This window comes from Dermacentor variabilis, unplaced genomic scaffold (assembly GCF_050947875.1).
Source record: "Dermacentor variabilis isolate Ectoservices unplaced genomic scaffold, ASM5094787v1 scaffold_16, whole genome shotgun sequence".
Lineage (NCBI taxonomy): Eukaryota > Metazoa > Arthropoda > Arachnida > Ixodida > Ixodidae > Dermacentor > Dermacentor variabilis.
The window spans coordinates 5280020-5306221 of record NW_027460324.1 but is presented as its reverse complement, the minus strand read 5'-3'; the positions used below and the strand labels follow the sequence as shown (position 1 = coordinate 5306221).

At 46.6% G+C, this 26202-nt stretch overlaps 1 protein-coding gene across 6 annotated transcripts in view; it reads right to left on the bottom strand.

Annotated features, from left to right (window-relative positions):
* The window catches only part of LOC142568051 (nuclear exosome regulator NRDE2), a 268770-nt gene that overhangs the window by 212279 nt on the left and 30289 nt on the right, over positions 1–26202 (bottom strand). For all 6 annotated transcript variants that reach the window (XM_075678129.1, XM_075678132.1, XM_075678130.1 and 3 more), the window contains exon 3: positions 4238–4459. In XM_075678129.1, the coding sequence (XP_075534244.1) occupies positions 4238–4459 (222 nt within the window). The remainder of the gene's footprint in view (positions 1–4237; positions 4460–26202) is intronic.

The following is a 26202-nucleotide window of genomic DNA, read 5'->3' as shown; positions in this document are numbered from 1 at the left end:
GTTGACTGTGTGTGTGAGATGAACGTCGGTTGAGAGCCCACTGCTTTCTCAATTCGTCATAGCTGTGGCACAGAGTTACCACTTCAGACACTGTGCCAGGAGACTTCGCGAGAAGCATTTGAAAGATATCGTCGTCGACACCCTTCATTATATGTTGTATTTTGGCACTTTCGCTCATTGAAGCATCGGCGCGCCTGCAGAGATCGATTATGTCCTCAATATAGGCGGTAAAAGTTTCGTTTGGTTCCTGTGCCCGTGTGCGCAGCCGTTGCTTGGCGCGTAACTTCCGCACGGCAGGGCGACCGAAAATGGCAGATATTGCCTCTTTAAAAGCAGACCAGTTCTCAAGTTCCGATTCGTGGTTCGTATACCAAAGCTTCGCCACGCCAGCCAGATAAAAGTTCGCGGTACTCAGCTTAGCAGAGTCATCCCACTTGTTGGGTCCACTAACTTTTTCGTAGGCCGACAGCCAGTCTTCGACGTCCTGGTCTTTCGTACCTGAAAATACCGGGGGGTCTCGCTGGCGAACCGGGCCGGGGCAAACGGCGGCCAGGAGAGATGGCGGCGGTTCGGCAGCGTCAGCTTGCATGGTCGAGTGCAACGTATGGGATCGGAGTTCCAGGGTGTCGGCGATGTGCGTACCCAGCACGATCCACCAAATGTAAGGAGGTTTATTGGACGAGTCCAACAAACAGGCGGTAGCTCAGAACAGTAGGTCGGGAGAGCCAGATGGTGGTGTTCGAGCGCCGATCTCGTGCCCTCCGCTCTTGATGATGATAGGGATGTCATTTCTGCCTTTCTTCATTACAATAATAATAATAATAATCATCAGCCTGGTTACGCCCACTGCAGGGCAAAGGCCTTTCCCATACTTCTCCAACTACCCCGGTCAGTACTAATTATGGCCATGTTGTCCCTGCAAACTTCTTAATGTCATCCGCCCACCTAACTTTCTGCCGCCCCCTGCTACGCTTCCCTTCCCTTGGAATCCAATCCGTAACCCTTAATGACCATCGGTTATCTTCCCTCCTCATTACATGTCCGGCCCATGCCCATTTCTTTTTCTTGATTTCAACTAAGATGTCATTTACCCACGTTTGTTCTCTCACCCAATCTGCACTTTTCTTATCCCTTAACGTTACACCCATCATTCTTCTTTCCATAGCTCGTTGCGTCGTCCTCAATTTCAGCAGAACCCTTTTCGTAAGCCTCCAGGTTTCTGCCCCATATGTGAGTGCTGGTAACACACAGCTGTTATACACTTTCCTTTTGAGGGATAGTGGCAACCTGCTGTTCATGATTTGAGAATGCCTGCCAAACGCATTCCAGCCCATTCTTATTCTTCTGGTTATTTCAGTCTCATGATCTGGATCCGTGGTCACTACCTGCCCTAAGAAGATGTATTCCCTTACCACTTCCAGTGCCTCGCTACCTATCGTAAACTGTTGTTCTCGTTCGAGGCTGCTAAACATTACTTTAGTTTTCTGCAGATTAATTTTCAGACCCACCCTTCTGCTTTGCCTCTCCAGGTCAGTGAGCATGCATTGCAATTGGTCTCCTGAGTTACTAAGCAAGGCAATATCATCAGCGAATCGCAAGTTACTAAGGTATCCTCCATTAACTCTTTATCTCCAATTCTTCCCAATCCGGGTCTCTGAATACCTTCTGTAAACACGCTGTGAATAGCATTGGAGAGATCGTATCTCCCTGTCTGACGCCTTTCTTTATTGGGATTTTGTTGCTTTTTTTGTTGAGGACTACGGTGGCTGTGGAGCCGCTATAGATATCTTCCAGTATTTTTACATATGGCTCATGTACACCCTGACTCCGTAATGCCTCCATGACTGCTGAGGTTTCGACTAAATCAAACGCTTTCTCGTAATTAATGAAAGCTATATATAAGGGTTGGTTATATTCTGCACATTTCTCTATCACTTGATTGATAGTGTGGATATGGTCTATTGTTGAGTAGCCTTTACGGAATCCTGCCTGGCCCTTTGGTTGACAGAAGTGTAAGGTGTTCCTGATTCTATTTGCGATTACCTTATTAAATACTTTGTAGGCAACGGACAGTAAGCTGATCGGTCTATAATTTTTCAAGTCTTTGGCGTCCCCTTTCTTATGGATTAGGATTATGGTAGCGTTCTTCCAAGATTCCGGTACGTTCGAGGTCATGAGGCATTGTGTATATAGGGCGGCCAATCTTTCTAGGACAGTGTTCCCACCATCCTTCAACAAATCTGCTGTTACCTGATCCTCTCCAGCTGCCTTCCCCCTTTGCATAGCTCCTAAGGCTTTCTTTACTTCTTCTGGCGTTACCTGTGGGATTTCGATTTCCTCTAGGTTATTGTCTCTTCCACTATCGCCGTGGGTGCCACTGGTACTGTATAAATCTCTATAGAACTCCTCAGCCACTTGAACTATCTCAAAGCCTCCCTTCTCCGCCGGCCAAGAGGGGAAAACGCGCTTTCCGATCGCTCAAGGTTGCGCGGACCTATTATAACTCTAGCGTCTAGGAAAAGCTTAAACAGGTGCGAGGGCGGCACGCATAGCGTGGGACGCTAGCCGCCAGAATAACTATCTCAGGGACTGCTGCTGACGAGAGCGAAATACCTTCGTGTAATTACAATAACCCTAATAGGACTATTTTCGAAGAAAAGAAAAGGAAACGGCCCAGAGGGCTATACTACGAGAGCTATGACTGATAATTTTCTATATATATATATATTCATCTCATCTTTGGGATCGAATGCGCGCGCTGGTGGCCATACATAATAGAGGAGAATTTTTTTTTTTAAGAGGGTCTCCGTACAGTGATATACTAAAAGACATATTAAAAAGAGGGGGAAAAAAAGGGAAGACAACAGGGGATTTGAACTCGCGGCCCTTGGATGCTTACCGGAGAGATAGCTCAGTCGGTTGGTCTGTTAGGCCCCAGGTTACGTTGAAACGCCATAGCTCCTGTCCAGAGCCTCATACTTACGTGGAAAGAGACTGATGTCCGCGATGGTCGATTTTTGCTGATTACGAGTGGTTGGAAGGTGTACTTTCTTGGAAAAACCGTGTATAAGAGCGAATTCGAGCGGCTCTAGAGACTAGGAAAAGCTTGATCAGGTGCTAGGCGAGCGCGGCACACTTAGCATGGGAAGCTAGCCCTAGTAACTATCCCAAGGACTGCTGCTCACGAGAGCGAAATACCTTTGTGTAATTATTATAACTCCAATAAGACTACTTTCGAAAAGAGAATGGCCCAGAGGGCTGTACTATGAGTGCTATGACTGAGAATTATATATATATATATATATATATACATATATATATTATTACGGCAGTATATCATCGAGCGATGCTCGAGGGACGAGCCGCCGCGAGAACGACGACGAAGTGGGTCGGTGCCCTTGGCGCGAGCGAGTGTTGGCCTGGCGGTCTGGCTCAAGTGTAAATAGCCTGTATATAGCCTCTTTCATCTGTGTATTTCCAAACGTAACAATATATATATATATATATATATACACTTTTTTTTTTTCATTTGATCTATGGGATCGAAGCGTACATTAAACTAAAACTGTCTATTTACACGTTTCAATACAATGCACTGCCGCAAAACTGTTCTGTCGAAGAAGTCAAGCTCTCCGAATTCTTAGCTTTTCAGTATGGCTAAGCCCTTGCTTGTCCTGTGGAGGATGCAATTCTAGAATAGACGAAGAAGAAAAGCTGTACATACCCCTGTACATACTTACTACCTGTATGTACATATTATGTATGGTATAAGTGACACTTATGCCAGTTTGAAATAGACAACTGGCAACACGACAATAACAACAGCAACGTATATGTTCACAACTTCGCTCTTCAACAGGCTCCTTGCACCATAGCACAGGGTAACAGATGGGTTCAAATCGTTGTGAGGGCTGCAGAAAAAATACAACAGCACCGAATGAGTCGAGCTTGTTGTCCATCTTTTTTTTTTTTTTGCCATTAGCTGCTTGTCGAGCTCAGGCCATCTTTCATACAGAAGGATCAAGAGGAAAGTGTGGAGTCAAACAGGTTATGCGTAGAGCAGAGAACTACCGGTCTATCAGAGCAATAAGAAAGGTGCCGGATGAGCAGATCTGCATAGGATGCGGTCAGATGACACAGGACAGGGGTAATCACAGATCCCTAGCAGAAGCCTTCATCCTGCATTGGACACAAGTAAACAGATGGTGACAGCGATGATAAAGAAGCTGCAGCATACCTTCTTCCTTCAGGAACTGGCTGTGCAGCTGCCTCGGCCATTCTTCGCTTGGTTCTCTTTCGCTTTTTGTGGTGTTGACGCTTGGCCCGTCTTTCTCCAGTTGACAAGCTATTACTGGCAGCCTCACCCGACTCGGGTGAGTGGCCTGCCACTGATGCGTCACTCGATTCCTCACTTTCAGACGACTCTTCCTCCTCCGCATCCTGCTGCTGCTCGGGTCTCCTGCAATGCACGCAAGGGCTAGCTTTGTCCTTTTTTACACTCCCCTTTCACAACACGTATTCGGCACTGACCTCTGTGCACCCTGAAGAGGTGCAGGAGGAAATGGCGCCAACCTTTGCCACTTTCCACACGAATCACATCTCACACAAGTTATTGCCGACTATTGACTACACTGCAGAAAGCACAAGGAGAGGGCTTGTTATTTCAAAGTTAAGGCCCTGCAACACTTCGTTAAGGCCACCATTTTCGTTCTAGATCTGTTATCACCATGCCTAAGAAGTAAGGGCAAAAGGAATCATGATAATGAACATACACAAATCCAAGTTATTAGTTGTAGAAATCGCAAAATACAAGTAAAATGAGTTACCCTTGACTAGAATTTTCCCAGCTCTGGATGCCACATTTCATTCTCCCATAAAATAGAACTGTGGTGCCCAATGGCAACACAGCATTGATGTTACATAGCAGAAGTTGGCATGCCACCATTGCCAATCCAGCTTAACTAGTTGATGATGCCATTTCTATGGGTACGGCAAATCCCCAAGATGGAAGTTGCCACAAGGTGGAAGTTAGTGTGCCATGTACTCAGCATCCTGATGGCATCATTTCCATGGTTACACCTTCCATTTGTTGCAAAATGCAACATAGTAGCTTTTTTCTGCAATACTCCTAATATCATGTGAATCTAAATTGCACATTACACTTATGTAAGACAGTGCATTGAGCAGACAGTGGACATAAAATAAGATGATGATGATGATGATGAGCCCTCTCGGACTGTAACAAGGTGGGTATTTTCACTTAAGAAAAAAAGAAAGAAAAGACAAGCTCACAAAATAGAAGTGGCAAAAAAAAATTAAGAATCAAAACTGGAAAGATAACACACAAATAACACAGTTTAAGTGGCATATACTGCATATACAAAGAACACATGGCACATGGAACTAATAGCGAACTTGAAGCAAATAAAAAGATGCAATTGCAACATAGAAACAACATTAACAGCACACAAATGGCATACAAGCAGGACAACAGAACCCCAAATCGAACAAGTAGGAAGTACTATTTCTTTTTAAGTATCACTAGGGAATTCATACCTTCAAATACCTCTGTGTTGAGTTTGTTTATCTTCTATCGTTCTGACTAGAAATGATAGCGAAAATGTCGACCCTAGGCATGCAAGGTTTGACAAAATATGTATATGGGTGTCCGTAACAAGACAACACCCTGCAGAAGGCCACAAGTACAGGTTGGAACTTTTATTTAACATGGCATTGTACAAGTCACAAAAAAATAGTAACCTCACTATTTTTCTGCATGTAGCAAGTTCTGGAAGGCTAGCCCTGGCGAGAAATGCTGTAACAGATTCACTTCTGATATTTAGAAAATATAAATCACACAGCCAGACACTGTACTGGCTCAATCTGGTTTATTTGAAAGGATCATTTACGGGTCCCAAAATGCAGTCGCATACTCCAATGCAGGTCTAACAGTTATCATGTAAGTATAAAGTTTTTAGGTCAGGAGCCGCTTGTCTATATTTACATTGCAGTATTCCAAGATTTCTCTGGGCCTTTCAGTATATGTTATTAACACGTCTGCTCCAGCTCAGATCATGTGTGATAGTCACACTGAGATATTCAACCTTCATCGTCTGTTCAATGAATCTATTACGAATTTTATAATCCAATACAAGTGATGATTTCTTAGTTGGAACAGTCATTTCATTTCAATTTTTTTATTTCATTTAATTAATTTTGTGAAAGTGCCCAAGAACAGCTTTACACCTAAATATTGGTGCACTTGTGTTGCACAAAGCACATAACACCGAAAAGCAAAACAGAATATCTCAAACAACAGTGGTACAAAAGGCAACAAAAAATTTTCTTAATCAATGACAGAAGTCACATAATGAGCAAATAGTAGAGCAGAATATATCAAGATCATGATGCAAGGTATTTTGCTGCATTACAAGACGTGTTATAGCGTTAGTGGTGCAAGAGGAATTCACACAGAAAATGCTAGGATTACGAGGCATGCAGAACGTTACAGCTTACAGTAACCACGGACAGGAGAAGTGGTTGTAAATTAGTTTATACAAAAATAAGTAATCACAGTATTTCCGCTTTACTTCTAGGGGTCTAACAATAAACATGCGCAGTACATGATCATAAACCTAAAATACACAATGTCCAAGAAATCGATCGTACAGGATACAAATGAAACGTCGCTGAACACATTCAATTTTCGCAACATTGGTAAAATTACTACGGTTCTATACAACAGAACTCAACTCTAAACTCGCTGCAGAAACGAACTGTAAACGGCCATTCGCTTAGAACTGACTGACTGGCTTTTCCTCTCGTGACAATATTATTTTAGGTTGGGATTTTCTCTCCCATCACCAAGCTGTTATTGATTGCTCCTGTGCAGAAGTCGCCTTCTCTTCGATTGGCAATGCCATATCTGATGACGTTTCGCTTTGCTGCACGAAGTTGTCCCTCACTGACGACATCCAAATACCTCCGCACGCATCCGTTCTGGCACTTGTCTCCTGTTCCGTTGCCTCCGACTGTATCATACTCTACACACCTTCCACTGCTTTCGTTCATTGCCACCTCTGACCACTCCCAATTGCGCTGCTTGGCCTTCAAGCTGGTGCTACTCACCTTCCTGTACACCACTTCCCATTCACAATTACGTTGCTTCACGGTGAATCTCTCGGCACTGTGGAGCCTTACGACACTATTACCACGTGGAAAATTCCTATCGGATCGTCAGAGGCCAACACCCTCTATTGCAGTTCCGCACCTGCCACATCGCCTGAAGACGTTTTCAGCCACGCCATCGACAAGGCCTTAAACCCCATGCAACGCTATGACCTTCTCCGTCTCCTCAAGAAATTTCGCCCTGCTTTTGACAGCCATAACACTTCTCTGGGCCGAATGACGACTGTATGTCACCGGATTGACACCAGTTCTCACTCACCGCTATGGCAGTGACCATACTGCGTATCGTCGACAGAACGACGCATCATTGATGAGCAAGTAGGTGACATGCTAAAGCGGGGTGTCATTGAACCGTCCGACAGCCCATGGGCATCGCCAGTTGTTTTAGTTAAGAAGAAGGATGGCTCGATCCACTTTTGCATGGACTACAGTCGCCTAAACAAAATAACCCAAAAGGATGTTTATCCATTGCCACGAAGCGAAGACGCCCTCGACAGCTTACAAGGTGCAGAGTTCTTTTCCTCCCTCGATCTACGCTCTGGTTATTGGCAGGTGCCTATGGCTGTAGAAGATAAGCCTAAAACTGCTTTCATCACACCAGATGGCTTATACGAATTTTGTGTGATGCCATTCGGACTTTGCAACACGCCCGCGACTTTTGAGCGGATGATGGACACTATTATTCGAGGCCTCAAATGGAACACGTGCTTGTGTTATTTGGATGATGCAGCAGTGTTCGCACCAGATTTTCCTACTCACCTTCATCGCTTGGAGCAAGTTTTATGCTGTCTCCGTGACGCTGACCTCCAACTAAACCTGAAAAAATGTCACTTTGGGGCACACAAGCTGACAATTCTCAATCATGTCGTGTTGAAGGACGGCATTCTCCCTGATGCCGCTAAGCTCCGTGCTGTTAAAAAATTCCCGAGGCCAACGCCTCTAAAAGACTTGCGCAGTTTCATTGACCTCTGCTCGTATTTCCGCCGCTTTATTCGAAATTTCACTTCGATTATGGCACCTCTGACAGAGCTTCTTCGGGGAGACCCCAATCTTTCCACGTGGTCCCCGACTTGCGATGATGCGTTTGCGACACTACGTCGCCTGCTCACAACACCACCGATACTGTGCCATTTCAATCCAACTGCTCCCACGGAAATCACACGGATGCTAGCGGTGTTGGTCTTGGCGCTGTGCTCGCCCAGCGAAAGCCCGGCTGCCAAGAATATGTTGTTGCTTACACGAGCCGCACTCTCACGAAAGCTGAAGCAAACTATTTAGTCACGGAAAAAGAATGTCTAGCAGTCATCTGGGCCATCACAAAGTTTCGTCCATACCTATACGGCCAGTCCTTCGATGTCGTTACCGATCACCACGCACTTTGCTGGTTGTCGTCTCTCAAGGATCCCTGCGGCAGCCTAGCCCGGTGGGCACTGAGGCTCCAAGAGTACGATACTCAGGTTGTCTACCGCTCAGGTAAAAAACTTGATGTCGATGCTCTTTCGCGCTCGCCTGTCCACGCCGACATTGTCAGCGTCTCTGTCCTAGACGACCCACTTCTCCCATTCGCTTCTGTCGACATGGCTTTGGAGGAGCGCAAGGACTCCTGGATTTCATCTTTGATTGATTACATCTCTGATTCACCTGCACGCCCACCATCCCAAGCATTACGTTGACAAGCTTCGAGCTTCGCCATCCGCGACAGAATTGTCTACCGCCGTAACTACAGTTCCGACAGCACCCCGGCAGCTCCGCACTGATGTATGCGCCGCTTTACGCGCCGACTCTCAGTGCGCACACACTGGTCTCTTCAAGACCTGCACCAGACTACGTGACAGGTTTTATTGGCGCAGTATGTACACATATGTGCAAAAGTACATTAGCTCTTGCACAGAATGCCAATGCCACAAGCCTGATCCTTCCCACCCTTCTGGACCAATGCAACCTTTGCCGTGCCCTTCGTCACCCTTTGTCCGGGTTGGGATAGACCTATACGGACCTCTGCTGGCAATCACTGGGTCATTGTAGCTATAGACCATCTCATGAGGTATGCAGAATCGGCCGCTCTACCAGTCGACATGGCTGGTGACATTGCCTCCTTCCTGCTTCAACGCTTTGTTCTACGTCACGGCGCTCCCCGCGAGCTCCTGAGCGGCCGAGGCCGCGTCTTTCTCGCCGATGTCATTCAAGAACTTCTCGCTGAATGCCGCGTTATTCATCGCTGTACCACCGCGTTTCACCCGCAAACAAACAGATTGACAGAGCACTTTAACTGAACTCTTGGCGACATGCTTTCGATGTACGTCGCCTCCAACAACACCAACTGGGACCTCATCCTTCCCTATGTCACGTACACCTACAATACGGCACCTCAGTCAACGACGGGCCTTTTCTCCTTTCTTTCTTCTATATGGCCGCAAACCATCATTTCCCATCGACACTATTCTTCCTTACCGTCCCAACTTATCAGAGGGTACACTGGTTTCCGAAGCCGCCCGGCATGCAGAATGTTGGCAACTAGCTCGCTCCCTTACAAAGCAAGAACAAGCCCTACAGAAATTTCATCATGACAATGGGTGCCCCCCCCCCCCCCCCACCAGTTTTCGTCTGACGCTCTCACTTGGTTGTGAGTGCCTCCTACTCCGACACCAGGTGTCTCCTCCAAGTTTGCATCCCGATACCATGGACCCTACCGGGTTCTACGGCAAACTTCTCTGGTGAAGTACGTCATCAAACCTCTGACGCCCCCTATGGACCTGCATTGCCGAGGCCGCGGAACTGTGCACATAGATCGGCTCAAGCCATATCACGAGCCCTTCGTCCTCATAACACCTAAGGCCTCCTGTGCGGCTTTGTCTTCAGTGAGGGGGGAAGTTGAAAGGAAGAAGTGCGCCGTGCAAAGCTCCGCAGCCGGATCGCCAATGCTACTGAAGTGGGGCTCGGGCTAGATGCTGTTCCTGATGTGACTGGCTAAGCCTACGCTGTTGCGTCTTCCTGTCGACGTCCTTCGTGTCGTGCACAGCCGTGTGGGACTTCTTTGCCATACATGCATTTTTAATTTTTTTATTTCACATGGGGTCAGACGTAAAATGGATATATCGAGCTCCACCATTCCAGACCACGTGCGCTCTGTTGACAGGTGGTGAGCTTTCCCGCAACACCCTCGAAGATAGCGGTGCCACGATGGGCGTTCCCAACTGCTGCGCACTATAGGTGCATACACTGATGGTGCCAAGGGCACCATTTGAACGTAGCGGCGTACGCACGCGGAGGATTGGCTAGTTCGACAGGGTCGACAACGCATTGCATTTCCCGCACCTCCTTGATCGCGCCGAGGGTGCCATTTGAACGTAGTGGTGTACGTACGCGGCAGATTGGCTAGTTCAATAGCGTCAATGTTTTTAGATTAGGTCAGTTGGAAAAGTCCACTTCGGTGTGGCTCCAACCGTATCCTTTCGGAGAGGTGGTGCTTGCGTCGTGTTGGGATCGAGCCGCTGGCTTTCAGTGGGCACGTTCAGTGCTTTTCTTAGTGTTTGTCTGCGCTGTCTGTCGCCGGCGTGCGCTCAGAATAGTTAGTTTGCTGTTATAATGTACAGAAGACTCGCATGTACCGAAGACTTCAACATTCCAGCCTTGAAAGCTGTGATGGAACAGCACAGTACACTTTACTGGTGAATAATCTCTTTGATGCCCTAAACGTGAAGCTGCCACCATTTTGGGATACAAAGTTCATCAAAAGAAATTGAGGTATGCAAAAGCAAGTCAGTTTTGTCAGAAAGGCTAAGCAATGAATGTGATAGCAACGTGCTTTTTACAGGAAATAATGCTTGTACGTACAATAGCAGGATGAATTGTAGTAAACACTAGCTAAGTAAACATGCTTAGTGCAGACTGATTACACATAAACGAACAAAGAAAACTTGGTGACCACAATAAGCCTCGGTTAGAACAGTATCGTGATGATTGAAGCATGAAACTTGCTTGTTCAAACACATGTGCTGTTCATGTTGCTGCTTTCTCCACTGCTGCAAGTGTGCAATAGTGCAGAAAGCGGCGCAAAACTAATTTGTTGATCTTTTACTTTCTTGTGGACTACTAATGAATGTTACATGCTGGTGTACCTTTAAGTTGGTCCAAGAATACCTTCTACTTGTAAATGTGACAGAGTAGAACCATTTTCCTCACAAGTAACCATGGAGTCCCTCTGAGTAACACTCGCGTCTGTCTTGGTTCTGATCAGAGACCTTCATTCCAAAGGAGCACACTCAGGGTGTCTACCAAGTTGACATTTTCCAATTCCCTGAGTTTTCCATGTTTTCCCTGAGCAACAGAACTTTATTTTATGTCAAGACAGGCTGACACCACATTGCCCGATGCTGTCATTCTCAAGTAAGCATTTTAAAAAATAAAGAAAACAATTTAATCCAGTTTGAATAGTAAGTAGTGTTTAATTTATTCAAAATAGAAAACTGAAGGCTAGGGATAGTAAAATGCACAGAAAATAAAATATATTGGAAAAAGAAAATAGATAAAGCCCATTGTAAATCGAGTCGAACATTTTCAAAAACGAATAAAAAGATATGCATACAGAAGCAAATATTTTCGAAAATGAGCTATTTCTATCAAGTGATAGCAAGATCCTTGACATTAGGCCCGAACTTTGTCACATTATTTTCTCAGCAGTTGGAAAGTCAATCTCAACTGTCCTCACATACGCTTACCCCACGTTCAATGACTCCGTTTTGTGTTTCACTGCTTTCAAGAGTTTATTTTGGTTTGGATGAGGGTCACCTGTATCTTTGCATCAGCCAACACTTTGCTTTTTGAGCTCAAGCTCCCTCAAAGAAGAGGCGGCACAGTTCCTTTCCCGATCATTCCTCAATGCAATGGTCACTTCTGTTCTTGTCCTCGTTCAGCCACGCGTTCACCCCACGGACCATTTGAAGCATCCTCTTGATCAGCTGTACAGTCAACGTCCGATTTTTCGTACTCCCAAAGGGGGCACGAAATCGTCCGAAAAATCAAATCGGGCAGTCCGAAAAAATGAATGCGTGTCTTTTACTGCCCGGGCTCAAATCCTCGCAGGCACGTCCGAAAAAAGCTCTGAGGGCCTCCCAGTACACTTATTAGGAATATCGGTGCTCGTACTGTGACAGGAGACAGCAAGTGCACGCGTGTATAATTATGGAATACGTACTGTGTCCCGTGACAATTGCCCCTTCCCACGCTTGTTAAGCTTCACCGCAATACTTCACGCACGCTTAACCGCGTAACGTCGCTGTGTTGAGGCGAAGCTGCCTTTCGGGAACCGGCATTATGCAACGCGCTATGCTTTCTAAGCTTCGAAGCCAATTGCGAGGATTACAGAGACCGAGTCGGTGCCATTACTGACAGCGGCGAATTCTTCCAATGAAAAACAGCGCACCGAACGGCAAGAACCTTAATAGCTAACGTCGAAGCAGCTAAACCTAGCGTTGCCGCGGTGGTAGCTACGGCTGCCAGCGGATCTGCGTGCGAGAGCGCTGGTTCAAGGCGGCGAGATAGTCAAAACGGCGATTGCAGTTTCGGACCTGCAGTCGCGGCGAAAATTCTGGAAAATCGGAGAGCGTAGGGTTCTTGAGTCTGAAATTACACACGTTCTTATACATTGACTCTAGGGGCACGTGGTGGTGCCGCGAAGCCGTCCGCATTATTGGGCATTTCACAAAAATGGGCGTCCGGGAAATCGGTCGTTGACTGTACACTGGAAACTCCTCCAGGTGACGACACGTCGTCAAAGACAATCCGTTACGATTCCTCTCTTTTACTCGAGCCAGCAGTAGGGCGATTTTCGTTCCCTTTCAATAAAATGACAGCTAATTTTCCCTGATTGAAGCACAAATTACTTGAGTTTTCCCTGAGTTTCTTCAGACTATTCAAAATCCCTGAGAATTCCCGGTTTTCCCGGTTGGTAGACACTCTGAGTCACTATGTCCTGACAGGAAAACTCAGCCAGGATCCCTTGGAGGTAGGAAATGGGGAAACCTTTAGAAAGGTTACATATGTTACATATCTGTTGGTACAGGGACGTGAGTGTTTCAAAATGTTTCAGGGAAACAGACATCATTCCACTTTTCTTTCAGAGATTTTTCGCAGTCACTAGATGCTTTGCAGGGGATGAAGACCACCTGACTATCATGAGCTTCTCACGTATACAGACTTTTAAGTCTGTACACACCTATAAAGATTTGCATCACTGGCAATGTCATGGCAGAGCCAAGTTTCATGCTTGCTGCTGTTCAAGAAACCATGAAGGCAGGAAACAAGGAACGGCTGGCAACACATGAACAGCTCCAAGCTGTGGTTAAACCTGTCGAAGCTATGCACTTCTCCAAAGAGTGATCTGGCAAAGGGAAGCACTGCACCAGATCATGGATACAGCATGCCAGCTGCACAAGATTGCGTTGTGTACTATTTGTGTGGCCATCTCCTACCCACTTTTTTGAAACATCAGAAGTGTACTGCATGCATCAGCGAAATCCAGTCATCAGGTACAGAGTGCCTAAAAGCTTTCCTAACACTAGAGAGTTCAAGAAAGGATACCTTAAGCGTCCTTTGTGGGATTTATTCAAGATGTTTAGAAGCGTCAAAACTAAAATCTCCAATCCACTGCAAAAAAACAGCCTCTGCATGCGCACCTTCGGGACATCCTGGATTCACTCCAGAGCTGCGGTATAAAAGGTGTTGGATGCAGTACTCCCAAGAACACTCTGACTGCAGAACTGTTGCAGTTCTACATTGTCTTGTGAATGCATTTCGCTGCAAAGGATGCATGCAAACAGCTGACTGCTTGTGGAGCCATTGCTTCTGTGAGAAAGAAATTAAAGTTGATGTAAAGTTTGAATTGACTCCATCGGTGAACAAACACATCATTGGCACTTGAAGCTTTTCTAAATAGGGCTTATTAGAAGTATAATACTGTCGGTATGTCGTGTATTGTCTGTCTAGAATAGCGCAGTCGCGCCTCAGAATCGACCTAAGAAACAGGCACGGATGAGCCCTTTTGAATACAACAACACAAGTCATCCAATATTGCGTAGAGAATGTCGCGGCTTTTATTTATGACTAAGCAGTATTCAACTAGCCCTTCTCTAGCAGCTTTAGCGGAATTTCATTGATGTGAAAATGGCTTGCTTCCGCTGGTCAACATGGAGAAGTAGCCATGGTCAACATGGAAAAGGCAACCTTTTGGCAAAATGTCTATCGAATTGATTTTTTTTTAAACGTTCTTGTTCACTGTGACCCGGAAAGAAGTGGAACTCTCATGCTTCGCTTTGAGCTTTTGGCAGTTAACATTGTTGCTATCAACAATTTTTTCATGCGTAGCACAGATTTCCTTGCAAGTTGTCAAAGGGGACAAGCGCGACACGAAAAGCAAACACCTTCCCGGCACGGAAACCAGCGTGTTAAAGTACTTGCCCCCAGCGACAGCTTCGCCCTCGTCTTGGGACGGAACTGAACAAGTTGTAGGCCTAGATGCACAATTGCTTCCCACGTTGACCTACCCACTGGAGTGGGTGCCGATTTGACACTGGGCTGTTGTTCACATACCGATGCCAAGTCGGTGGATAGGACAGGTAGACTTGCAGCCTGTGACCAAAGGGACATTGATAAAGGCGCCAAAGGGAGCCACCAGTTTCCATCACATTCCTGCTGCTGCGCACATTTGCGCGATAGCTCTGTGTTCAGGGCCAGCTGCAAGCGAAGGCTGTCGTCCTTTTTCAGATCAAGAACCACACTTGTAAGTGACGCGAATTTGTCGCACAGGGCCTGCACGACGACACAAAGTTGGCCACAGGCTCCATCACAAGCAGTGACGTCTTGGTCCAGCGGGGCACTTACAGCCGGCATAGGGAGCCCTATACTGTCGCACCCGTTGCATCTAGTACACTGTGAGCACTTGTACGCGCTTAATCGTGTTGACAGGTATAGCTCGTACTCTTCATCAACGATGTTGAAGCACTTGCAGTGTAACTGGCAGCCACAAGGCCCACAGCATCGAAGAAATTGTTGACAACCAAAAAACAGCTGCAAACAAGAATTGCACTTGTCCTTTGAACCCATCATGGCATGTCAGCACAAGAAATGGCAGTACATACGTAAAGTTGGTGGTATCGGGGAGTGCGGCAAGAACATGTCCATGCGCGTTCAGTGCGTAGCATTGAATGCTGATTTGTTGGTTAGTTTGCATACTGTATGTAGCACACCAGTCTGAAATTATATTTGAGGACTCATTTAGCAGTATTTGGTGATGAACGCCTTTACACTCCACAAATCCAGAGAAACTTGGGAAAGCCAACCAGAGATTAGGTTATATTTGACGTGTCCTTAAACCCACTTCTCCAGCCACGAAACTGATTGCTTATAAAGTGCTCATGCGCCCAATATTAGAATATGCATGTGAAGTGTGGGATCCGTATTTGAAAGATTCACTGTCAAAATTGGAGCAAGTTCAAAAACATGCATTGCGGTTTATTTATTCCCGATACCGCCGGCAAGACGCCGTAACACCACTTTACGCGAGGGCAAACCTGCCCCTACTTAATGTCAAGAGGAAGGAAAAACGACTTTGCCTTTTCTATTTAATCATTAATGAGCTGCTACTTGTGGATAAGTCTCGCTACATAAATGAATCTAAGACCCGCATAGTGCGAAATAAACATTGCAGACACATTAAGGAAAATTGATTTCACAAGCCATGCTACAAATACTCATTCTTCCTTTCGACAGCACGCGACTGGAATTGTCTCCCTGCAAACATAGTAAACGCAGAGAACCGTGAGCAGTTTTCCAAACTTTTGTCAGAATATTTTCAATAGGGCATATATTGCTGTATCGCTGTATTCTATTGTTTCGTTCACTGCTTGCTATATATATATATATATATATATATTGTTACCACTCCTGTCTGGGTCCTGATGTGGACCAACAGTATCTTTAAATAAATAAAAAATAAGAACAATAGACAATCATCCATGAGAAGGCTAATCTCAATATGTGGACTCACACCCTTACCAATATCATTAATATAGAGAAGAAATAATAAGAGTCCTATCACACACCCTGGGAAATTCCAGATGTGACAAGAAGTTAAGCGCTCGTCAGAGATTTACATGAACTACTCTTGTTTATTTAAGTATGCCTCAATCCAAGTAATGACCATTGAATTTATGCCTCAATCCAAATAATGACCATTGAATTGACACCATACATTTTCAGTTTTTCGCTAAGTGTCGCTTGACGGAGTTTGTGAAATGCTTTTGAGAAATCCAAGGCAATTCCATCAACTTGTTACTTTAAGTTACTTACTCCTACAAAATAATAAACTGTTTCAATGGGTTGCATAACAGTTTAAAGGCACCTGCAGAAGCCAGGCTGTATGGTAGTGTGGTGTAGTATGGCCCCAGAGCACGCAGTGCTGGAAAAAGAAGAAAAGGCAAGAGAGGCGCGAGCTCAGCGCTCAAAAGAAAATAAAGCTCAGTCTGAAGGGTTAGCCTCGCAAGAAGATTGTGTCTTAGGTCTTTCGTGTTCTCGCGACATTGGTGGCTTTGGACCATGGACACAGCCACACCTTCCAACGGGACCTTGACGGCTCAGCTCGACACTGCCGCTCCTCCTTCTATCCCTGTGGCGCACTTCGCTGTCAACATGCCACCGTACAGCCACCAGCTTCCTGACATCTGGTGTCATCAGGTGGAGGCCAGCTTCCAGGCCATGCACGTAACCTTTCAGCAAACCCACTATGCCCACCTACAAGCTCTTGACTGCACCTGTCCCCCATGCCCTACAACGCCCTCAAGGCCACTATCCTGGAGTGCACGGTCCTTTCCTACAGACGCCACCTGCTAGAGCTCCTATCCACCACAGAGCTCGGCGATCGTCAGCCATCCCAGCTCCTTCCGCATATGAAGCAGCTAGTTGGACCACAGGCCTCCACCTTCAATGAGGCACTTCTCAAACACCTGTTCTTCCAAAACCTCCTAGTTCCCCTCCAAATGGTGCTACTAGGGCTATCAGATCGTAGCCATTCTGCTTTTGCGTCCTTGGCCAACAAACTGTGAGATGTCATCTCCAAGCCTCGTTGCTTCCCAAGTGACCGTGGCCGAAACTGACAGTGCCAGGGCTCATCCACCTATTTCACGATTGTTTACAAACCAGCATACTACGGCCGACCATTTGGTCCCACAGCATGATGGTTTTTTGACCCTTCAAAAAGATATCCGACACCTCTTGGATCTTGTCGCTGCTGCACTTAACAGTATGTCCAACAACCCATGCGCTCACCATATGTTTCCCTCTCGGTCATCGTCACTGGCTTGCCGCTCCACTCACAAGCAATCCCCTCACCAGCTCCCATCCCTGCACTGGTACCATCAATGTTTTGGTGTTTCACCATGCCGGTGCATACGACCTTGCTCCTGGATGGGAAACAGTCCTTGGGAGCACTAGCTGCAACACGTGACCCCTAAGAAAACTCCAGTCACCTTATCTTCATCCCTGAATCTGTCAATGAACTGAAATTTCTCGTTGACACAGGTGCTGAGGTAAGCATGTTGCAGGCAAGGTCAGAGGACAAACGCTGCACACCCATTCTGTAACTGTAAGCCATGAATCGTTCCAAGCATTCCCGTTTTCTGTCACAAATCACTCACCCTCAACCTCGGCCTCAGTAGAACTTTCCAGTAGCTATTCCCTGTTTTTTTTTTTTGTTGTTGTTAGCCATCCTATACTACGTGCCGACTTCTCTCATATCGGCTTCCTCGTTGTCATGGCCAACAAGAGGATCCTAGATTCCACTATCAGATCCAGCATAGCTGGCAAACCTTCTCCGGTCGCTCCAATAGCCTTCACGGTGCAACATGCGGTACCGGAGCCACTTGCCATCCTCCTTCACGAACACCCAACTGGACTAAACTAGTGATTCACAGTGTTCAGCATCACATAATTAGAGAAGAAATAAGTGTCAGTCTCCCCAGTGGCCAAGTGTTTTCCAAGAACAACCTACCCAAAGCCTACCATCAAATTCCTATGGCTTCAAAGGACAGCGAAAACAGCAATCACAACGTCTTTCAGCCTCTCTGAGTTCCTGCGGATGCCTTTGGCCTGAAGAATGCCACGCAGACATTTCAGCATTTCATTGATGAGGTAGTTCGCGGACTGCTGTTCATTTTCACCAACGTTGACGACATCCTCGTGGCCAGGAACACATTAGAGACACACTTTGAGCCCCTATGGCTTATCTTCCACTGCCTTCAGTCTCACAGCCTTTTCACCAATGTCGCGAAGTGCGACTTTGGTTCCTCGGTCATCTTCTGAAAGATGAAGGCATCAGACCACTTCCTTCCAATGTCGAGGCCATCACCAACTCTCCTTGCCCCCTTCAATGTGGCAGTTAGAACGTTTCTTCAGTTTGGTGAAGTTTTACAGGCATTTTATTCCATCTTGCACTGCTAAAATCAAACCTTTGGAAGCTCTCCTCAACACCATCAAGCCCACATCCCCTTTACTGTCATCAGAGCCGATAGACAAAGCTTTCATGGAGATTGAAATGCAACTGGCGAATGCGACTTTGCTAGTACACCCAGCACCCGAGGCCAAGCCACTGCCCTCACGGTGGATGCTTCCAACATTGCCATCGGCACAGCGCTTCAGCAATACATGGCTGGCATTTGGCATCCACTCGCTTTCTTCTCAACAAAATTATCAGAAGCAGAGACAAGGTACAGCGCTTTTGGCTGCAAGCTTTCGGCAGCTTACCTATCCTTGAAGCACTTCCGCTACTTCCTCGAAGGCCTCCACTTCACCATTTACAGACCACAAACCCCTAATCCATGGTTTTCGCACTGCAAGAATGACATACTCCCCTCATAAAATAAGGCAACTGGCTTACCTCACCAAGCTGTCAGTACAATTTCAACATGTCATACGAGCATTAAATATTCCAGCAGACACGCTCAGCCGAGTCAAAGACATTGTGATGATGGGTGTTTCACAAGAAGAATTGGCCATCACGCAGAAAAACAATGAACTTCAGCACCTAAGATCAGCACCAAACAGCTTGGACTTGCGGCATTTTCCGTGCAAGGGCGACGCACTACTCACTTGTGACGTGTCCACTGGTTGCTATTGCCCCTTCGTTCTGCATCATCTCAGACGCCGCATCTTTGAGCATTTGCATTCTCTCATTCACCCTGGAATTAAGTTCTTATTAGACTTTTGCACGCATAAAGACAGGACGTTGAACGAAGAAGCCCATCTAGTATTTCGTGTGGGAATCACAAAAATACTAAACGACAATGAGTGATTGCAACATATTATGTTATTCACTAAAATAGTTACTCATTTCGGAGGATAAGGTAAAAGGAAGTATTTTCAACCTGCAAAATAAAGGACCGTTGGATTCGAACGGATCGGAAAACGTCCTTATCCGCACTGCTCTCTCGTGTAAGCGTTCAATTCGATCCAAGTATGTTTTAAATGTGGAAGACCATGATTCGCAACAGTATGTGATATGGTAATGAAAGATAGAAAAGTTAATTATTTTCAATATCGGAATATCGAAACATGCTCTCACCTTTAAGAGTCAATAGCACGCTGATGCTATTTTCGAACATACATTATCAATGTGCGGCTTCCAGTTGAAACTACTGTCTAATGTAACACCCAAATATTTATTTATGTACACCTGCTCTAGAGTGCTATTCTCAAGACATATTTGCAGAGATGCACTGTTAAGATGACTATGCCTAGAATAAAAAATCATGTAGTAAGTTCTTGCTTTGTTTAGTGTGAGTTTATTTGTTCCAAACCATGATGAAATGCGGATTAGTTCTGTATTAGCAATGTGCATTACTTCATAAAGTGATTTGCCTGTAAACATTAGTGCAGTATCATCCGCGTACACGACAGCTTTGGCAGATGTGAGAATTGAAGGAAAGTCGTTAACATATAAAGAAAACAAAATGGGTCCTAGGACAGATCCCTGAGGCACACTGTAGTAGTGAGAAGCACACAAGACGCCGACACTCGGAACGCCTCCTTTACTTGACACTCGTCGTCTTCTGTTAGTACGCTCCTTTGATGTTGTTTGTTCTTGAATGTGTACATACGTATTGTGCAGGTACTGCTGTACGAAGAAACTCTTTGATGCTGGTTTGGAGTAATGGGTACGTGCTGCTCAATCTGTGCTGGTCTCCAATGAACCTCTTTGATGCCAACTTGGTCCCTGGGTAGGTGCTAGTAGGTGTGTGCAACTCTTCAATGAACGTCTTTGACGCCAACTTGGGTAAATAGGTATGTGCCACTGGGAATGTGCCGCTCTATAACGATGAAAGAAACCCTCAAAATTCTCTGATGCAGAGCAGAATCAAATTCTCATCGCAGGTGTTCCTCAAGAACAGCTACTAATGCATTAGCACGCTGCGCCATAAATGCCCTGGGTATGTGCCACTTTTCAATGAATAATTTTCACGCCAATGCTTTAGCGAGCTGCACCACGAATGCACTAGGTATATGCTACTCTTCAATTAACCTCTCGCCAACTTGAGTCACTGAGTATGTGCCACTGGATGTGCGGCAAGCGAGGGAACAAATCTCAGCATTTGTGAGCATCGGCGTGCCACACTTCTCATCTCGGAGGCGATGAGCGAGATTCATGGCAGTTCCACTGGAACAGCGTGGCCAGAAAGAAGCACAAGAGAGGCGCCCAGTTGACACATGGCACATTTCTCAGTATTTGCACGTGCAGGCGTACCATGCATTTCGGAGGCCACACGCAGGCATCATGGCGGTGGCACTAGACGGCGCACAGTGTTCTTAGGCAAGCGCAAAAGAGGAGTATCGCTATGGTACACACCTCATAAATACCTTGTTTTAACAGTAGCAATATGTTGTGTTGCTATATAGACTCAATGCTAATGCATTACCATCAACAGTCATCATGAGATGGGTTCTGACACAATTTTTCGGTCTGTGTCTCCTGTAATCCATGAGCGTAGTGAAAAGAAACTTGTTTGGCCTCCTTATAACTCATTTTGTACTAGTGTGCTGGGCTCGAAAAAGGCTGTAGGTCTGCTTGAAATTTGCTTTATTGCGATAGCAAGTATATGGACGCTCCAGGTGCATTTCTACCTTCGGCGTTGCCATCAGCGTCGCCATGAGGTTCCGTATAAAGTCCAAGGGCGATAAAATCGTTGCCATGCGCCATATCCTGTATGCGCAAGTGAAAGCGTGCGAGGGTGAACCGGTGATCATGCTCAATCGCATGCACGCTAGGGAGAGAAGCGGGGGGAAGCGTGCCTAAGCTCCTCAATGATTAAAAGTACTGTCATCTCCACCACCCTCCCCCTGCTTTGCGCTCTTTTCTCCTCGCATGCTCTTGCCCCTCGATTGTGGCGGCCACTTATCCGAAGCAGCACAGCAGACGGCGCCATGCATAAATGCGAGTGGGATGACAACTTTTTGGTTTGGTGCTTTTATTTTAGTTCCTATTTATTTCCTGTGACACTGAAATTACACCCAAGAGCCTTATTTCAACTCTGGGAAGAAGGAAAAGTGGTACTAATAAAATGGTAGGGGAAATATGTAAAAAATGTATGCTTTGGAGTCACAATAGCATAGCATGGCCATACACGTTCGCACCTCTTTGTACAAGTTTTCACTCAGTGCTGTTTGTGAATCGTCACAAGTAGTTGTGAAGTATGGCTGCTTCAAAGTGTTCATCAGAAATAGAAGCCATCAATCTGTGTTCAGTACTGCCGACTGTAACTGCTCAACTATACAGCTACATCGTTAAGGCGAACGGAAGCGATGACTGAAGCCACATCAGCCATTCGGGCATGACAGATTCGCCTAGAACTTTACAATAAGCAATAAAATTTATTACACTGGCACCTACTTAGCACTCAGGCTGATAACCTTGTAGCATGCTGGGTACAGCGTCCGGCTTCAGCTTCTTTATGCCGAAATCAAACATAATCAAAGGCTCAAGTTGGGCACCCGAAAAATGATCCTAAATATTAAACAAAAGACAAAAAACATCCTGCATGAATAACATCACCCACCCGAATACGATTAGTCCCGCGCAAACATTAATGAAAAGCCTCAGTAAGAATATTGTTTCGAAGAGGAAGCCTGATGCACAAACGTATGTATAACTACTTACACAGGAAAAAGTTAGTGGTAAACGCGCAGGGTGGTACAAATGTCCCAGCTCCAGTAGACAGTCAACCACTTCCTTTTTGCCTCCCTCCAAAGGCACTGTTTTTGCCTTGCCTCCAAAGGCACTGTAACATAACCCCCGGGGGCTGGAGCACCGTCCCGGCGCTTGTTAGAATGGTAGCAAACTAGATGAACAGTATGGCTTTAAGCGGGACACATGGATGACATCAGCTCATAGCTGGGATGACGACAGCATGCCTTCAACAGGGGCGATTTCATAGTTTATGTCACTTAATCGTCGTAATACCCAGTACAGCCCGGTATAGCCCGACAGCAATTTGTCGTACAGGCCAACATGGTGAACTGGATTCCGCAGAAGAACAAGGCTTCCGGGAGAGAAGTCAAGGTTCTGGTGGCGACTGTCATAGCGAGTCTTTTGTGACACCTGAGCCGCTGTAAGTCGATCATAGGCAACCTGATGAGCCATACGAGCCCGATCAACGGCACCATGAGCATATTCCGTGGTGTGTCGTAACACCGAAGGTAGCAGGGTGTCCAAAGGGCAGAGTGGGATGGGGACCAAATAAGAGGTAGAAAGGCGAGAAACCGGTAGTATTCTGATGTGACAAATTGTATGCAAATGTCACGTAGGGCAAAGTGCTGTCCCAATCGAGTGGTCTGCTGAAACGTACATAGACCACATCTCTATAAGGGTGTGATTTAGTCGTTCAGTCAGTCCGTTTGTTTGTGGGTGATATGCAGTTACGAGCTTGTGTTCGGTGGAGCAGGAATGAAGTACGTCTTCAACAACTTGGGTCACGAAGTACTGGTCACGATCTGTCAGCAGCTGCCTTCGCGCCATGGTGAAGAACCACATCCTGAAGTAAAAAGTCTGCTACATCTGTAGCACAGCTGGTGGGCAGGGCACATGTAGTAGCATAGCGGGTCGCATAGTCTGTTGCAACGGCTATTAATTTCTTCCCTTTTATCGATGGGGGAAAGGGGCCAAGGAGGTCCATGTCAACACAGAAGAAAGGCTCCTTGGGAACATCAATTGGATGGAGGTGGCCAGCAGGTTGTGCATATGGCCTTGTCACGCGTACGTTAACGCCTGGTACGCTTGCTTGAGCGGGCGGAAGGAACACATGAACACGAGGTGCAGCACACACAACATTCATTCATTTGGACTTTTACCTACAGGAACACACGGTAACTTTCGACACTTATTGCACACAGAATGCGTCCTCCCTTCCTAAGCTTTACGCACGCACTACCGCGTTTGCTAACGTCCGTGCGGCGATCGTCTATACGCTATAGTAGGGGCGCTTATAGTACCGGTTCTGTTCGACGCGGGTATCGGCGTCCCCCGGTCTGTGGTCCGTCGATGCGATCTGGTCGTCGTCAGTCGTTGCTAGTGTCCGGCGTCACCGATGCCCCGGCCGACGTGACGAAGGCACGGTCGCTGAGGGGCTGTCGCGCTCCGGCAGAGCGCGGCTCGTGCCGGCTGGCGCTCCCGGTGCGCGCCGGCCCAGCGTAGTTCTCCGGACGGGACGGTGACTGGCTGTAGCCAGCCTCCGCGCGTCCACGGTCAGCGGCACAAACGCTGACGTGTCCTGGCAGGTAGGTCCGGGCCAGCGGTAGTTCCGGGGACGTCGGACATCTGCTCGCCGAGCCTGGTACTCGGGCGGGACGTCGATGTGTCGCCTAGGACCTGGGGCAGGACCCAGAGAGGCGATCTCCGGCCGTCTTCTCCTGGAACGCTGCGCCCTGGCCACCACGTCCTTCCCTGCGTGCGCCTCTTCTCCAAGATGGCGGCTCCACGCGCTCGCGCTCCACTCCTTCTTCCTCGTCTTCTTTCTTTCTTTATGATTGTCACTCCTGACAATGGCCCCCCTGTTTTCCAAGTTTTCGCTCCGCGAAAACTTCCCTCACTGCTCGTCACCTCTTGGATGTACACGGACACTGCACTTCCACTTCACCACACCACATATAACTTCACTTCGCCACTACTTCGTTTACACGTCACTGCACTTCACTTCACTGCACTACATCACATATAACTTCTCTTCGCCGTTTTTCCTTCACACCTCACTGCACTCCACCGCACTTCACTGCACCCACACGCACATCACGCAAGTTTCTGCTGAGTCTTAACACTACGTCAATGTCAACGGTGCCACCATTCACACAGCACTGTTCTACTTTGGTAGCGGCACCTTTTGGCTTCCTAAAAGATCACTCTACTCATAAAATCCGCACCCACGTTGTCTCGCCCTTTAATATACTGCACCGAGAAGTCATACTCTTGTAACACTAGGCTCCAGCGCATGACTTTGGCGTTGTTGTGCTTTACCCGGTTTAGATATTCTAGTGGCTGATGATCAGTTTGCACAACGAACTGAGTCCCATATAGATAAATATGAAATCGTTTGACAGCCCACACTAAAGCGTAACATTCCTTTTCTACTGTAGCGTAGTTTCTTTCCCGGTCATTCAACTTTCGGCTTGCATAAAGGACAGGGTGCAATACACCATCAGCCTCCTGCAACAGCACAGCGCCTACACACCTTTCCGATGCATCTGTTCGCAGAACGAACTTTTTCTTGAGATCCGGTGCCATCAGAACCGGATGTTCCGCCATACATTTCTTTAATCGTTCAAATGCGTGTTGATGACCTTCTGACCAGGGTAATATATTCGGAGCATTCTTTTTCGTGAGATCGGTAAGGGGACTCACTATCTCCGCGTACTGAGGGATAAACTCTCTATAGTAGCCTGTAAGCCCTAAGAAGGATCTCAGCTGTTTCTTATTCACTGGTCTAGGAGCACTCTGGATCTTCTCTAAGGTGTCTGTATGGGTCGCGACGTGGCCCATGCCCAACGTGTGACCAAGGAATGTAATTGCATGGAACCCAAGTTGACATTTGTTCGGCTTAACTGTGATCGCCGCCGCGCGAAGCCTATCGAACACTTCCTGCAACGTTTCCAAGTGTTCCTTCCAAGTATCTGTCGCTACTAAGATGTCATCTATATAGTGTTCCACATTGTGCAGTCCCTGAAGTACTATTCGCATAAGTTTAGTAAACGTCTGTGCAGCAGTCTTGAGTCCAAATGGCATAAACTTGAATTGAAATAACCCCCGCGCACATGAGAAGGCTGTTTTTTTCTTTCGATTCCTCGTCAAGGGGTATCTGCCAATACCCTTTAGTTAGGTCCAGCTTAGAAAAAAACTTTTTCTTGGCAACCTTCGCAAAAACCGCATCCACTCGTGGTATTGGTTCTGAATCATCCACCAACACCTTATTTAGGCGCCGAAAATCGACACAGACTCTGTTAGACCCGTCGGGCTTCTTTACCACCACCAGAGGCGAATTGTACGCAGAGGTAGAACGCTCGATAACTCCTAATTCTAACATCTGCCCAATTTCGTTATCTATGTCCTCTTGCACCGCTAATGGGAGAGGATACTGTTTTACGTTGACTGGCTTGTCAGTTGTTAATCGAATGCTGCACTTGAGCACTGTCGTCTTGCCCGGGAGATCCGAGAATATTTCATCAAACTCTTTTAGCACGGTCTGCACTTCTTCTCTTTCCACCTCGCTTAAAGTAGGGTTTATCACCACCTTCTCTCGACCCATTGTTTTCTTGCTGCTGTACGTAGGGATTTCTGCTTCGTATGGAGTTTCGGTGTCTGATTCTGTGATGACCATTCCTGCAACTTCCTCTACATTTTCTGGTTGTCTCAACTCGTATCGTTTCAGCATGTTGACGTGAAATACTTTTCTTCTTTCTCCGATTTCTAGCTCGTAGTCCACGTCG